General features: G+C 40.2%; 1 protein-coding gene across 21 annotated transcripts in view; it reads right to left on the reverse strand.

The window, feature by feature from the left end:
* Positions 1 to 16526, reverse strand: part of SLMAP (sarcolemma associated protein) — a 165823-nt gene that overhangs the window by 27738 nt on the left and 121559 nt on the right. For all 21 annotated transcript variants that reach the window (XM_059715852.1, XM_019495434.2, XM_014596558.3 and 18 more), the window contains 3 exons: positions 11476 to 11532; positions 7517 to 7597; positions 7162 to 7221 (listed from right to left, as the gene is read on the reverse strand). In XM_059715852.1, coding sequence (XP_059571835.1) covers positions 7162 to 7221; positions 7517 to 7597; positions 11476 to 11532 — 198 coding nt within the window. The remainder of the gene's footprint in view (positions 1 to 7161; positions 7222 to 7516; positions 7598 to 11475; positions 11533 to 16526) is intronic.

Here is a 16526-nt window from a genome sequence, read left to right on the forward strand (position 1 = left end):
GGAGAAAAAGGAGAATGAGACAACCTGGCTATCTGTCATGGGGAAACAAAAAGCATGCATTACATGGATTATAAATTCAGTGTCAGAATTCATACAGGTCTGAAGTTAACATCTAAAGCATAGAAAAAAACCTTCAGTTAAGACCCAGAGCTGCTTTTACTGAAGAATCCAGATAAATTAATTAGGACTGTTATTAGTTAAGTTTTACTTTGGCTACGTACAAATATTTATACTTGTTTATATACTTGAGTCTACAGCAGACCACAGAAATAATTGTTTTGGTTGGCTCCTTTTCTCAAATTATTATTTTCCTTAAAGAAGTTATTTATCTTGTCACCACACCATCACATCCCTTTAGATAAAGATCTTGTGTTTCTCTTATTCTTACATTAATTCCATCTCTTGGATTTCTTACAGTTTCTTTAACCATGTTATTTTTGCATATTTTCCCCTTGAATGCCAAAGTAGTGTTATAAGTTTACATGCTATAGTAGTTAATCTTTTGAACAGGGATCCTTCATTGCAGCTGATATTGTGGCAGCTATGTCCCCTAAAAAAAACTTATATTTTTGTCTAACAGTAGAAACTATATTTTGTTTCAGGGTACATAATGTTTAAAAATAGTTTTTCTTATTATGGCTTCAAATTACAGGAAGAACATTTATTAGAACATTTCATCCAGCTGAGGCATAACAAGATGCTTTTTAATAATTATAGGAATATGAAAACTAAGTCAAATCTAATTTTTATAGTAATTTCTTTCTGGTGGGAATGATGTAATAAAGTTAACTTATAAATATCCCCCTGCCTTCCCACCCCTCCAACTTTGATCTTTACATGGTGCTATTATAATAAAAGGACAGAACAAAAAGGGGAAGTAATTTCCCAACATTTTTTCTTCTAAAATCTATTAGCATTCCTAATTCTCATTCCTCTTCATTACTGAGGTATTGTTTTCAGTTGCTTATGTGGAAAGGCTTGAATAACTGGACTTCCAATGCTTGTTAATGTTCAATAAACACATGAAGAGACTGACAAACTCCACTGCAGTCAGCTCATCAAAGAAACATGACTTGGCTGCAGACAGAGGAGAAGCTTTAGTTCAGCTTTCTGATGGGCACCCTCTTTCCTATCAGTGGAAGCATCTATCTTAAACAGGGCTGTAGATTGTAGCCGTGTTGTTCTAAGGACATAGGCAGACAAGGTTCTTTGGGTAAATCTGGTATCTTTTATTAAACCAAGTCGAGTAGTTGAAAAAATTCTTCTTAGCAAGCTTTCGGGCTAGGCATGTGCGAGTCGGCAGCAATCCAATCCAGCTATGGATCCGTTCACTTCGGATGGCTGCGATCTGACCCAGAGATCTGAACCGGGTTTTTGCCCCGATCCAGATGAAGCGGCTCTGAAGCTTCGGAGCCGCCTCAGAGATCTGGCCATAGGGTATAATGGGGAATCAATGAAATATCTATAACTTTGTTGTTTTTTGTCTGATTTGGATGAAACTTGCAGGGATGGTAGCCTCTGCTGAGAGCATGAAACCTGCCAAGTTTCAAGAAGATCGGTGCAGGGGTTTGAGGGGAACTGTACCCCAAATTCCTGAAAGCCAAACTCATGCCACAGCTGTGTGTTACAACACAGGGAGGGGTCAGAACTGCAGGGCTGGTAGCTCTTACTGAGGCCACAAAGCCTGCCAAGTTTCAAGGAGATTGGTGCAAGGGTTGACCCCCCTGTGTTGTAACACATAGACATGATGGGAGTTTTGCTTTCAAGAATTTGGGGTGCCGTTCCCCCCAAATCCCTGCACCAATCTTCTTGAAACCTAGTAAGCTTCATCCTATTTGCAGAGTCTACCACCCCTGAACATTTCATCCAAATTGGACAAAAAACAACAAAGTTATAGATATTTTGTTTCCCCATTATACCCTATGGCCGGATCTCCGAGGCGGCTCCAAAGCGTGTCGGGAGCTCCGAACCGCTTCGGGAAGCCTAATGAGGCAGCGCTTTGACCCAGATGTGCTGCTTCGGACCCTGAAGCATCCAAAGCTTCTCTGGATCCGAAGCTCTGTCTGAAGCTTTGCACAGCCCTATTTTGGGCACAAACACCCTTTGTCAGGCTGCGGAAGCGCCTGTAGAGGGTCTGTGCTCTTCCTGGATGGAGTGGTAAAACAGCCAGAGGCCAGGATATAGGAGAAAGCTACTCAAGTTAAAATGTAAGTTGTAGAGGTGCACTGATACATCAGTCCAATATTGGATCAGCACCATTATAAAGAAAATTGACAATATCAGAAATCAGCCTGATGTGACCAATAAATACCCATGTGTGCATGAAGCTGCAGTGCAGCATGCAGGCAGCAGAGAGCAGAGCCCAGCAGGGTGCAGCTGGTAAGTCTGTTGTGGTGAAAGGGGAAGGGGGAAAGGAAGGGGTGTGGGGGGGGGGGGCAGGGCGTGGAGGGAGCAGATCAATGTCCCCCGCAGCAAGGAAGGCAGTGGGGCTGCAGCTCAGGCAGGCTGCAGTGCTGCAGTTGGGGCGGATGGCAGCAGCGCTGAGAGGGGGCTATGGGGGGAGGGGGCTGCAGCCACCCCACGTTTCACTGTAGCACCCACCCCCCACAGCCCCCTCCCAGCACCGCTGCTGCCCACAGTCCCCAGCTGCAGCCCACCCAGATCTAGGGGCACCCCCATACCCATGCCCTCCCGGACAAGTGGTGGGAGCAGTGGTGGGAGCCACCCTGCCCCTCCCTGCACCCCCAGATGAGCCACGGCTCCATCCCACACCCACCCCAGCTGGGTAGCACCTACCCAAGCCCCAGCCCCACTCTCTCTCTCTCACCACGGGAGGCACTGATCTGCCTCCCCATGCCCCTTCCTTCCCCACTCCCCTTTCACAACAGACTTACCAGCTGCATGCAGCTGTATCAGAAATCAGATCGGTATCAGGCAGTATGCCTCCTTAAATATCAGCTATTGGTATCGGCCCCCAAAATCTCTAACTTTTTTAACAATCAGTGCAAACAGCAGCAATTAGAAGTATCCTTGATAAACAGTGTTCAAAAGCACTCAAAGTTGGCTTAACCATTCTCACAAATCAACAAGAGTTGTATCACTTATTCCAAAAGGAACAAAGTTAAACTGGCAAAGAACTTTTTTGAAACACCCAAACCTTTGTTTTTAAGTCATTTATCCTACTGATAAAAAAAATTCTAACTATGATCACATAATTAGATACACTTCATTTTTTTCAGCAAAATTATGCTTCTTGATCTCACAAGCAAGTGTGACCTACAGTAGCAAATCAAATAATTTTGTTAAAAGGCAAAGCTAAAAAAAGCAAATATACAGATGTATGTTTACAGATATACACACACACCTGCAACAGGACCTGGGAAGATAAGAAATTTCTGAAAAGTGAGAAATAAATAGACCTGTTTCAAGAATTAAACTCTGATAAACTGAAAGGGATGCAAAATAGTTACTGCTAGTACAGAAGATTTCCAAACTCCAGCATATCTAGAAAGGGATAAAGTATACTCCTACAGTAGCAGTCTCTGTCAGTAGTTTCTCAATGGCTATTATCTCTGTATTTTGTCATGCTGTCTTACTATGTACCAAGGCCAAAAGTACATACATGGGTCAACGTTAAAACAGATTTAAGAAAGGCATTTCAAGTTTTATACAAAGATAACTGCTTCAGGGACATAAAGGTGTCTGTGCTGAGTACAATACATCTATTGTTGCTTAGCAGATGCTAGAAGAGCTCCTGTCCCATACAAGCCTTAGAAGAATAGGTTATGCCTTCCTTTCGCTTACGTCTACTTTGCCTCCAGGGCTGGACTTAGAACTGCTGTTAGAAAGTCAGAACATTCGGTGCTAAAGTATTCTCAAGGCATACAAGACACCTACTTTTCTCCAACTTGGCTAAAGCCAAGAACTACAATTCAGACTTAGGGAGACTACCCACTTCTCAAACTAGTCAGGCATAACATGTGATATGAGGGAAACTTGCAGAAACATTTTCTACCCAATTTATAACTGCACTTTCTAATGTCAGAATTAGACATTACATAAATTATAATGCCCATTAAAATCATCATAGGAAAAAGAAAAAATTCAGCTGAGACCAAAACTACATGATGATGGAACCTGGACAAATAAAGCACCAAGACAGCTCTGCCTGCGTGGCTGCCCTCGCAGAAGGCTTCTTGGAGTTCTAGTGTGACATCTATGCTCAGAACCCTGGGTACATTCTGCTTTCTAGTCACCCCATGTCCAGGCACAGCTTGAAGACTATCTGGGGAAACAATTTAATTAAATCAAATCTGTACAACTCCCACAACAGTTCATTTCCAGAGTTTTTGAATGACCCTATCCAATATCATTACTCTCTGTAGCAGGAAAAAACACGTTGTACAACTGAAACCAAACAAACTTAATTAAAACTTGAGTTTTCTTCAATATTTTAAAATCCAGAGCATGTAAACTACATCATACAAGTAGTGAGCATATTGCTTAAAGGAAATGTTAAGAATCTGATAAGAACAAAACTATTACAAGTTCTGCCCATCTTGATTGCTCCCAGCAGGTTTGCTTGTTGAGCAGATAGGGCCGTACTTGGGGGGAAGGGGGGGAAGCGATTTGGGGCGACTGTCCTAGGCCCCACGCTTTGTGGGGCCCCAAGGAGCCAGGCAGAGCAGCGGTGGTGCAGAGCTGGGCAGAGCGGTGGCTCCACATCCAGCTGCTCGCTACCTTCCCCCGCTACTGCCAATGGCAGCGGCAGCTTCTTGAGGTCTGGGAGCAGGGCCCCGCATGGGTTGATTTGCCCCAGGCCCTGCACTCTGTTCAGGTCATCTCTGGGCGCACATATACATTTTTCCTTTTTTTTCCCCTCATTATTGAGCACTTAATTACAATTACAGATACAGCCTGTCTTTAAATAGCAAGTTTCTAGAAACATCAATTAGAGACTCATAAAGACATTACCTCATCAACAAAACAGAGTCTGGCAACTATACAAAAGCATGATGGAATTCCCCCTCCCCCTTCCCCAACACACCCTTTGGTTTTTATTAACATTTAGTTTCAACTTGATACATGTGAAGTACCTAGGATAGAAAAACAGAGGGAAGAAACTGTAACAGAATTAAACATCTCACATCCTCTTGTTCTGTGAGTAACACAGATTTCTTGACTCGTTTATTAAATTCTAGTAAATAGTTGAACAAAATATTCCATAAGTTTCCTAACTGATGCATCTCCCTATGTCTTCAACAGCCACGAAAACAGCTGCTGCTTCAGAAAAAAGTTTTTGCCTTCCTATATTTTTTACTAAGGCAGCATTTCTCAACTGGTGGGTTGCGACCCAAAAGTGGGGTGCAAGAATATTTGAAAGGGTCACGAGCAGGTCCCCAGAAAAAACACGTGAAAGCATGGGTTCCCCCAGGCAGGCTGGCATTGTTCCAACCTGCAAGCAGCTGCTTGGGATGATTGGAGGCAGTGGGCACACATGTATCTGCATGGCAGATACACATGGCCAGCATAGAGCAAGGCCAGGTTACAGGAGCAGCCCCAGCTGCTGGATGCAGGTAAGCATGGGGAGCAGGGGATGGAAGTCCAAGGGACTGTTTGGAGGGGGGGAGGGAGGGAGGGAGGTTGTGCATGCCTGCATGTGCGCATGTCTGTGTGCACCTGCATGCATGCCAGCACTGGGGACACTGGCTGCAGCAGGGCAGGGGGGTTGGGGAAGAATCAGCGAGGGAATGAGGTGGGGGTGGTGCTTCGCAGCAGGGAGCTGCATGTCTGAAGCGAGTGGCACGGGGCAGTGCACATACATGCAGGGGCCTGCACTCATTGCTCACAGTCTGGCCCAAGCAGGATGGAGGCAGCTGGGGACCCACTCTGGCAGGGCTTGGAGGGGGGGAAGGGGACTGCGGATCAGGAGTGAAGGCACCAGCATGGGAGAGGGGGCCAGGAGACTGTGGGCTGGGCACAGAGAGGGCCAAGGGGTGTGGGTCAGGACAAGCCAATCTTGGCAAATGGGTCCCAGTACAAAAAGGGTTCAGAACCAGTGTACTAAGCCACAGCAAAGCCAACTGCTAGCGCTGAAATGGCTCATAAGATCTTAAAAGCAATAAATGCTCTGACAAGCTGTATTGAATAAAATGGCTGGCTAAGCAGCTATGGATGAGAATTACAACAGATATTGCTAGTTTATTGCTAACAAATCTCACAAGACGGGAACATAAGGGAAAATATCATCCAGTAAATAAACAAAGTTTTCCTATTTCTAAAATCATTAAAAATAATTCAAGAGCACAACTGCTTCTGCAGGGAGGTAGGACAAAACAGATGAAACAAACCAAAATATAATAATGGGATTATATTCTGCTTTGCAATAATTTATAAACTGGGTGATGACTACCTGAACTTTTAAATACAGAAGGTCAATATGGGAACAACGGGTAATCTAGAAGAGTGAAAGAAAATAGCAGCAGCAAGGGAGTAGCCTGATAAAGAAAAGTGACTAGATAGAGCATCTCTGTTTCAGTGCCTGAAAACGTCAATATGTGATTTTTTTTTGTGGTCTGATAGGCCAAAGTACTATTTTTTCATATGCAATAAGCAGAAATGGGGCTAAGTAAAGCACACACACAGACATTCAGTAGGGGTGCACTTACATGTTACAAAAAGTGAACTAGATGATCTGCTAGATTATTTCCACCGTTAACTATTTTCATCAAAACCAAAAAAATATGTACAACTACGTTATACAGAACTTTCCAGAACTTTTTAAATAAAAAAAACCAGTGTATTAAATTGTAAAAGAAATACATTCCCAATACAAGGCATCCATCGTTCCCTATAAGACACCAGGAGAATTTCAAAGGGTAGCCAAATTAAACTCTGCCACTAAATGAACTCTTCCCTTCTTTGAGACCCAATATTACATGCTAAATTTGGGTAAATTTACATGTTGCAAGTTATTTTTTGGCTCCTGTGCATGAAGGACTTCAGATGCAAAGCACCATTACATTCTTACATACACGTCACGCACTTTGCTTATTAAGGATCTTCTACATGAAGAAATGGAACAATCAAAATGTACAAGTTATGTAAAATGTAGACCTTTCTTAATGCATCTAAAATTAAAAAAAGTAATTTTCTATTTACCTTTTAGAAGCGATACTTTAGCAATAGGTTCATTTAGCTCTTGTTCATCCATCTGGGCATCTAAAAGAAAAGACGTTACGACATTACATTGCAGTGGGAAGACTGAAGTCAAGGTCTGTAATCAGATTCTACAAACAGATCAGAGGAACTTTCACTGTTCCTTCTGCCCCTTAAACTTAGCTCCAGGGCAGCAAGATGCAAAATCAAATAATGTTCTCTACTTAAAAGATGCAGTTGGTTCAATTTAATAAATTCTTAATAAGCTGAAACTAAATTCTTAATAAGCTGAATGCTAGATGGAAAGAGAACACTTGAGAGCAATGCAATCTTGCAGAAACTTATATCGAACACTTACCTGTAGTGTCGTCACTGCTTTTCTCCTTGCTTGGGCTGAGCGTGTCTGACAAATCAGATTCTTTTGCTTTTGCTTGGTTTTCTGTAAGAAACAAGAGGACGCTCAACTAAAATTCACCTATGTTCCATACAACTACCCCCACCCCCACTATAAATTCTAGCTCTGCTGTTTCATCTCAGTTGTGAGTAGAGAACTTCAGAAGACTGGTACATCTGTTCTTTAAAAGGAGCCAAAGTTTTCCTTAGGTCTTTTACAGTCCTCCAAAACTGACTGAATAACCATAGGGTCACATCTCAAATGTTAGTCTGTCATGGGACGTAGCAGTCTCACGCATAGCCAGAGCTTTTGTTTAAAGCTGTAATCCTGCCAGTTGGAACCCAGTGTAAAAGCCGATTGTTTTATTCCGTCATTCAGGGAACAAATCAGGAAAAAAAAATAGAACAACCTTTCTGGAACAATACAGATATTGTAGTATGCAGGAAAGAAACAGCTATTAAGAACAAAACCCTATTTTGCAGCATTCTGGACAAGTAAAGTAACAGGTGCTGGTATACATTGTAATGGAATAAGAATAGGAAATGAACCATAAATAAAGAATCTGTAACATGATCAACATAAACATTAATAACTATAAGTCATTTTAAGTTTTTGTTATATTACTAGGAAATGAACTACATCCCTTCCACTAAAGCACCTCTGAAGGGCTTGTGAAACAGCCTTCCCATACTTTGTTCATAATATATTAACATGACACATACCACGGCCACAGAAAATAATATTTTGGTTAGGTCAAGGGGCCTCATGAGGAGAACAGTGAGAAGGAAAGGGGGCTTAATTATACAAATTCATCCTCTTGCCCATGCACCTGTCTTCTTGACTCAAAGAGGCTCAAGATTCATTTTTATATGCCTCCTTAATTTTATTTCCAAACTTCAGGGTAGCTCAGATGGATGCACACCTCATTAAACAGACACAGCAGGTCTGGACCAAAAAACATTAAGTATGTGTCTGTTATGAATTATGCCCTTAACAGCAAGACTTGAGGTTATATATAATGAATTTTTGGCTGATTACACTCTGCCTTGTTTGGCTGCCTACCCCAAATTAGTGGACACTTCTTCTGAGGGATAACTGTTATGTAATGAAGCACTTAAACAGAGCTATTATAATGTTACCAGCAAACAATCTTTTCTTCCCTACAAGAATGCAGCATTTCTTCACCTACTAATACAGTACATGCAAACAAGGGATCTGGACAGAAAGAGGGAAGGAGACCATGCAATTATAGACAAACGGATGCATGGAAAATTCATTAGGATTGGCAGGCTGAATCGTGTGGAAAAAACCCCCCAAAACAATTCAGCATTGTGAGCTTAGCATTTTATGCCAGAAAACAACCTGAAAGAACTGACAAAGAGAAAGAAACCAAAGCACAAGCAGCAAACCTTGACAAGCAGACTAGACCCAGACAAGGTAATAATGGAAGAAAAAAAAAAAAAACTTTTCCCCTTTCCTCCAGGACAAAGAAAATAAAACTGTACATGCTTGCTGCCCCAGAATAGCCAGGCAGGTGTGAAACAGAGGAGACTAAAAACAAGCTAGCAAGGTGTCTCATTCTGGCAGATTTACATATGTCTGTTAACAAAGGTTGCACAATGATCCACAAAAGGGAAGGGCAGACTGGTGAGCAGAGCACAAGACTAGGAGTTTAGGAGACCCGACACTCCTGGCTCTAATTTAAACTTCATAATTCACTACTGACAAATTGCTTAAGATCTAATTTGTTTGCCTGGAAAATAGGAATAGTACTTTCTCTCTCTCTCTCTCTCTCTCTCAGGGGTAAAACATTTAATGTTTTTAAAGTATTTTCTGATATTTGGACAAAGGCATATTACACTATTGAATACTTATAATCCAGCCATAAAGCTAAGCAAAGCAATATAATTTTCCTTAAAGACTAGCCACTAGAATAGTAGAGTCAAAACTAGCTGTAAAAAGCCATGCACATGAGTTATGTCAGAAGTCATTTGAGAAACATTAATATGAACAATTCTGGCATCTGGTTTATTCAGATTTCCCTGTGGCCATATATGGAAATGTAATTTCTTACTCAGTACAAAATGGGAGGCAAGATGCTAATTCCAAACCTGGACTCTATACTGCGCCCCCTGCCCCCAATGGCCTCCTTCATAACTCTGAATCCTTGAACAGGGTTGGACTTTACTGGATCTTACCAAAATCATGTGCCAGTTCTAAATCTGAAACGGCAGAGGGCAAAGGCTTAAATGGCTCAGTGGGTCCAAGAAAAAAGTAGGATTCAACAAAATACAAGGGACTTTGGTGACAATCTCATTGAGAACTGCTTTGCACTGATGCCCAAGTGGGTTTATCTGTGACACAAGACTGCTAAGCTGAAACACACTACCACTGCTTTGCCCATGGTAGCCTCCAAAGCAGAAGTAGTGTAACTGTATGCTGTTAGTGCAGAGCTACACATCACAGTCAGTAGATTTTTATGTGGAGGACTTTTTGATCGTCCTTGGTTAAGCAGTTACAGTCAATACTGAAAACAATAGAACCATTTACAGGTTAGGATTGAGGAGCACTAGAAAAATTATGGGGGGAAAATTCACCAGTTACTCTGGGTTTACACAATTAAACATATTTCAGAGTCTAGCTAAGTGACTATTACTTAGTATATCAGTAATTTAACTATACTCACCTTTTCAACATTTGCAAGAGTAGCATTTTAATAAAAATATTCATTTTTATGTAGCACTCTAGTGGCACATTTTCCTCAACTTTCAATACAGTTTAAAATGATAAAAATTTTTGAAATTGTTGACATGACACTTATTAGATGAGATGGAATGCACTGACATCAATACTAAAAATAACTCACCATTTTGCAAGATAATTGGCATGCAAGTGTGAAGTTACAGTTGTGTTTATTGTATGCATTCTTTTGCCAAATAAGGCAAGTTGTCAGTAGTTTATACAAGCTCAGAAACAAGCTAAAATGTAACTGCACAAAGAAGATAACAGAAAAGAAATCTAGATTTTAACTAATAGGGTTTAAAGAACAAATGCTGGACCCTAAAATGACCAAAATTTGTTTTAAAAATAAACAATCAGTGATGAGTAAAGGACAGAGAAGTTAAAAGAAATTATCCTATATCGAACCATATCTATGAAAAGCATTAAAAAACATTAAGTAATGAGTGTCAGCTATCAACTTACCTCCACAAAATAATCAATAGCTAACAGTTAACAAAACATAGAACTATCATATTAGTTATACACATTTGTAGCAGTCTTGATTTTGACTTTGCAACTTAGGACTGATAAATACTTAGGGATCTAAGTTGTACATATGCATTTGAGTGCTTTTTAAAAGAAAAACAGTTTGTTAATGTTCTGTTCCTTAAGGGAAGCAAGCACCTTCATATGTTCTTGTCTTTAGAAGCAGGTTTATAAGGGTGGATATCAATTTAACACCATGTTACTTAAATTACTAACGAGTTAAAGCACACACTTCACTTTTCCTCCTAACTGGTAAGGCCAGACAATGTTTCCTGGTTTTCATTACAGTGAACAATCCCAGTTTGTGAGAGGCTATCCAAGCTTATTAAAAAACACCCCCAAGCCTTTAAAAGACAAAAAAAACCCAAAACAAAAAACTCTGAATAAGAAAAATCAGTCAAGACTAGTCTTTCATGCATCCCTACCCATCAATAATCATTTCATCCAGACATTTTGCTAAACTAATCCATGAAGTAGAGTTTCAGTGGATACAAATATTCAGCCCCTTTAGGGTCTTTTAAAAAAAGACTAATTCAAATATTTAATAAACCAACAATAGTAAATATTTAAATCAGAAACTGTGACAAAGCATCATTCATAATATGTAAAGCACATTTTAAAAAAAAAAACAGAGTTATATAATCGAGAAGTCTAACCTTTTAATAGCTTTGCTTCTTCCACTTTGGTTAGATGTCCCTCGTCTATGAGCTTGTCTGCCAAACAAAACAAGTGTTACTATCCCAGCTCAAGTTAAGCATTTCCCTGTACGTGTCTACACAGTCTACATTCCATGACCAAATTAAAAGCTGATAATATTACTCTATGACCATGCTTGAACAAAAACTTTAGTCTGGCATAGAAAGAGAAGCAGATTATCAAAAAAGTCTGCTGTAACGTAAAGCGTAATGAACAAAGCAGAATTTATATTAAACCTTTGCTCTACAATTTACTGAATAACTTCCACAGTCAAATTCTTCAGTCCTCCAGGAAATTAATGAAGGACTAATTTTATTTTAAATAGGTTAGGCAGAACTTCTTAGAAAAGCTATTTTATAAAAAAACCCAGAGGTTTAAGAATTTACTTCCACCATCAACTTACATGCCTGGTACTGTGACAATCTAGAAACAAATTGCAGATGGTGTCAACAGGCAGGGAGAATCTAAAAAAGACCTCTATATCTTAATATGTCTAATGACAGTTGCCAAACAAGACTGTTTTGGTGCTAACTAAACATACTTTTGTGAACTGCCCAATTTAGATGTGGGGAAACTCCTTATCTGTATGCAGTGGTTAAGGGATGGAGTTTACTTGTCTACATCACATGCTAGCAAATGTGCATGAACACTTAAGGAATTGGAAAGTTTGTTGCTCAATTACAGCCACCCCATAGAGCACATGGAGGCAAAAAATAAGGACACATGGAGACTAAGTATGAATTTATGAAGGAAGGAATTGTTAGAACTGTTGAACTAGTAACTACCTGGTAACTTCATGAAAGGTGCTTCCACAAAGGTCCTTCAAACTTAAAAAACATCTAGTGGTTCCAACTCTCAGAACTGCCATGTGTCTTGTATCTTACAAGTCTCTCTCCTATCATCCATGTTTGGCATCGGGCTATGTTTTAAACAGGGATCAGGGAATATTCCCCTGCAATTTCTCTTATTGGCTGAGAAGAGCTATGGTGGCAACCGGTTTCAGGCTGCCTCTCTTTGTCTGATTCCTGTGCCCCCGCCCTGCTGGATTCTAGCAGAGAAGCAAGAGCTTTAAACAGAATGACAAAGCAACTGGATGTTTAGCCTCATGTCCTACTTGTGGAGAAGCAACAGGGTACGAAAGGAGTACCTCAGAGGTAATGAAAAGGGATAGAAGGCTCAAAACTGAGAGCTCATACTGGAAAAGGACAAGAGACGTGGGGTACAGGATTATGTGAGGGGAAAACAAAAGACAAATGGTGAAGTACAGATTGGGAGACACTCAGTTGTACAGAGATTTAAAAGATACATAATGACATTGAAGGAATAAGCATAAAAGTCAAAGCAACGTTACAACATTAAAACTCTACTACAGAAAGTTTACTTAGTCATCTTCCCTTACGACTCAACAGAAGAATATGCACAAGTAATTTTCATGAAGAATTTCAGGCTTTAAATGATCATTACACCATTTTCTTAAATTTCATATCATTATTGCCATCTTATATAGACTTAGCAGACTTCCAAACATATAACATGTGGTTTGTCATGACTAAAGACATCTCTCTCACCTCAGTACTAGTTTACAGTGATGTGCCATCATCTCTTGTACTAGGCTACCTAGATGTATGTCAAGTCATGTCCTCTTTTATTCTAGCTTGCAGTCAAGGCACTTTCACTTGAGATCTTCAGAAACTGAAGGGGAGCAACATTTGGCCTGCACTCCCCTCTCTGTCTACTTAAGTTCATCTGTGGGGTGTCCACACTAGTGATATCATCTGTGCAATTAATAAAAAATTATCAAAGCAAGAGATTCTTGATATTTTCTTGTTGAAAGGCACCATCACAAGTCTGACAAAACCATATCAAGATAGAACGAGTATGGAGAAACTAAAGATGAGCTAGGAGAAAGTGAGAAACTGGGGGAACATAACCCACAGAAAGTGGACCTGTCACCAAAAAACACAAAGCGGGGGGGGGGGGGGGGGGGGGAAGTATTTCTTACATTTCTGAGCAAAAACCCCTTTGAGAATTCATCTACTAACAGGCTGCATGCACCAATAGATCCATGTAAATCCCGGCTAAAATTACTCAAAACAGCACGAATAAAGCAGATGGCAGCATGGCAGAACTTGCCCACAGTGGCTCCTGTATGCTGTGCTCTAGACATGATATTGGAAGAAGCCAGTGAAATTAAAGTCTCCCGGGCAAGAGAGATCTGAAAGGAAGTAGATGCATTGGAAATGGATACTTATCCACTGGAAGCAATGTAGCCACAACTGTGCAAACAGACCAATTAGCTTGGGGACAGCTATTTGGCTTGGAAACCAATTAGCTTGAGGAATTAATAAAAGAATTCCTCAATTCTCTCTCAAGCAATTCCTCTGAAGCAAACTTGAGAGTGTTGCTGCTGCACAGTTTATGGTGAGAGACAGCCAAAGACAACAGCTTGAAGAAAATGGCTTTGCCTCCTTGGATTTCTATAAACTACTGGACTGTCATGCTGGAAGTATACAGTGTAGAAAATGTAAATGAGTATAAATAGTACATTACATTCCTACTGAGCTGGTCACAAAGGAATACAACCTCCAGAAGTAGATCTTAGGGCTTTGAACATTTAGGTGAGACGGACAAAGGCTGTAGATCTCCAGAGTCCAGCTTGAAGATCATGAAGAGGATCTTGGGAGAATCACACATTTACACACCATCTTCTCAAAAGGAAAATGAACAAAACCAATTTCTTCCCACTCTGCTCCCAATCATCCTACAGGAAAAAATGGAACCCTACACAGAATCTTCCAAAGGAATCTGCCTTTCTGGAGTAAATATCTAAGATCTGTTCTACTGGGGATACCAACTAACTCCCTCCTGTGCTATTCTATGAAGAAAGGCAAAACAGAACACCAGTCAGGATCCAGGCTAAGCCACTCCTTTCGCAAGCAACCCCTTTTTTTGACAGGGAGTGTGAAAGAACAATGAGGTTGTTTCTACTCCTAGAGCTGCAGAGGTGCCTTGAAACTGAGAAAAAGGCTAGAAAGCTTGCTCCCCGAGTGCTATGGTTGCGTTTAGCAAGTTTTTTGGAGAAGCCTTCAAAAAGAACCTTTGCAGATAAGAGTACAGAAGCAGAAAAGATGTTACCTAACTAGGTTATGAATTTCCTTTAAAAAGAGACAACTAGAAGACAGCAGAGAGACTACCTAATGTGCAGTTTGAGTCTCTGAACTCCTGGAAGAATCGTTCTTGGGTTCTGGTCTCGAGAGTCGGCAGGGGCTTCTAAAGCACAATACAATAACCAAGGTCAGAGCTGGTTCTACCCCTCTTTCAGGCCTGAATATAGAAACTGTCATTGAGTAGGCAGATGGGTGGAGCAGATCCTTAAAGCTGCAGGAAAAAAAATCTACAGGAGAGACACTATCAGCCTTTCATTCTGGATTCTGTGGTGGGTCTTTTGCTGTTGTTGAGAGGAGAGTCCATTTGTCCCTCCCTGATAGATGCCATTCCAAAACTCTACTGAAGTTTGGGATAAAGGCAGCATATTTCAGTCATATACCAGCTGCAGCTGCTCCCAGGGAAGGGTGCGAGCAACTGGGGAAATCTGCCTGCATGCTTGGAGAAGGAGCAGGAAATAAGAATGTCGTACTCAGATTAGCTACCACCTGCCTGATATAAAGACAAAAATGACTCATCCATTCCAGTGGCAGCCAATGCCATGAAGCAATTACTCAGGATAAGCTTGTAGCCTGGCTCTGACAACAAATCGATGATTTTGGAACCTCTACAATTCCCTGTATGGTAAAAACTGAAAGCCATCTAGAGAGAAATGAGTCTTTTTTGACCTGTCTCCTCTTCCTGGAAAAAAAAAAAAACTTATTTCAACAGTCTCTCTTTTTTATTGTTTATTGCAATTAACATTAAGGTTAAAAAACATGCTTAGTCCACCATAATGGTTCATTGTGTTTTAGTCTGTGTGGACAAAATATTTTAACATGCACGTCATGAACTATAGCTCAATTTTATTTTATTTTTAACTGACGAAGAAGTGGCAAATAGAAGCAACCTCATTCAAACACAAATGAAACAATTCAAAGCTGTTACTGGTAACATTATCTACTTTTAGTGACTGAGGTCCTCCTGTGCTATACAACAATTTAACAGCAGTAAGCACTCTGAGAGCTAAAAACATGTAAATCCATGCAAAGTGCAATGAAGCATTATTGTATTTCAAAACAAACAAGAAACAGTTTGCTTGAATTCATCTATTTTTATAAATGAACAGGAACAGATTATCACCCTCTGAATTAAGCATAAGATTACTCTGTAATTTTGTGGCGACTTATAACCCAACATGACTAAGGGTAACAGAACCTGGATCACATTCAGGGAATATTAAGTGACATTTAATACAAGTTGCTGTTAGCATCTTGTGACCACTTTATTTTAGAGAGGGACTTACGGGGCAAACCAGACACACGGTTTACTAAATATATGCATTTCTATTATCAGAATAGAAAAGCAAGCAAAGATTCAGCTTTAATTTTTCATGAAAGTACAAGTAGTTTTTAACTACTGTATTAACCAGTGACTGTCCAATGAGAAGGCAAGACACACCAGTACAGCAAACTAGCTTACTGTAACAAATTATTTACTTGAAGAACAGATTTTTCGGTTCATCTTTAAAGACAGGCTTGTGTTGGTACATTTTTATTTATGTCAAGTGAAGACGACCTGGAGTGTTTTTTTTCCCCCCTCCCCTTTTTTCCTTTTAATGAAGTAGTCTACTTTTTTCTAACTAAGAATTACCCTTTGTCTTTGTTTGGACCAGGGTTGGGTAATTACTTCAGCTGGAGGGCCACTTAATGAGCGGTGGTGAGGTGTCAAGGGCTACACACAAAATCTTCCATGAGATATCATTTAATATATTAGAGATTAAAAACAAATCATATACTAAAAACATCAAACATCTACTATACTTTTATCATTAATTTATACTCTTTATATATTATATAATTTAATA

Source organism: Alligator mississippiensis, chromosome 12, assembly GCF_030867095.1.
Source record: "Alligator mississippiensis isolate rAllMis1 chromosome 12, rAllMis1, whole genome shotgun sequence".
Taxonomy (NCBI): domain Eukaryota; kingdom Metazoa; phylum Chordata; order Crocodylia; family Alligatoridae; genus Alligator; species Alligator mississippiensis.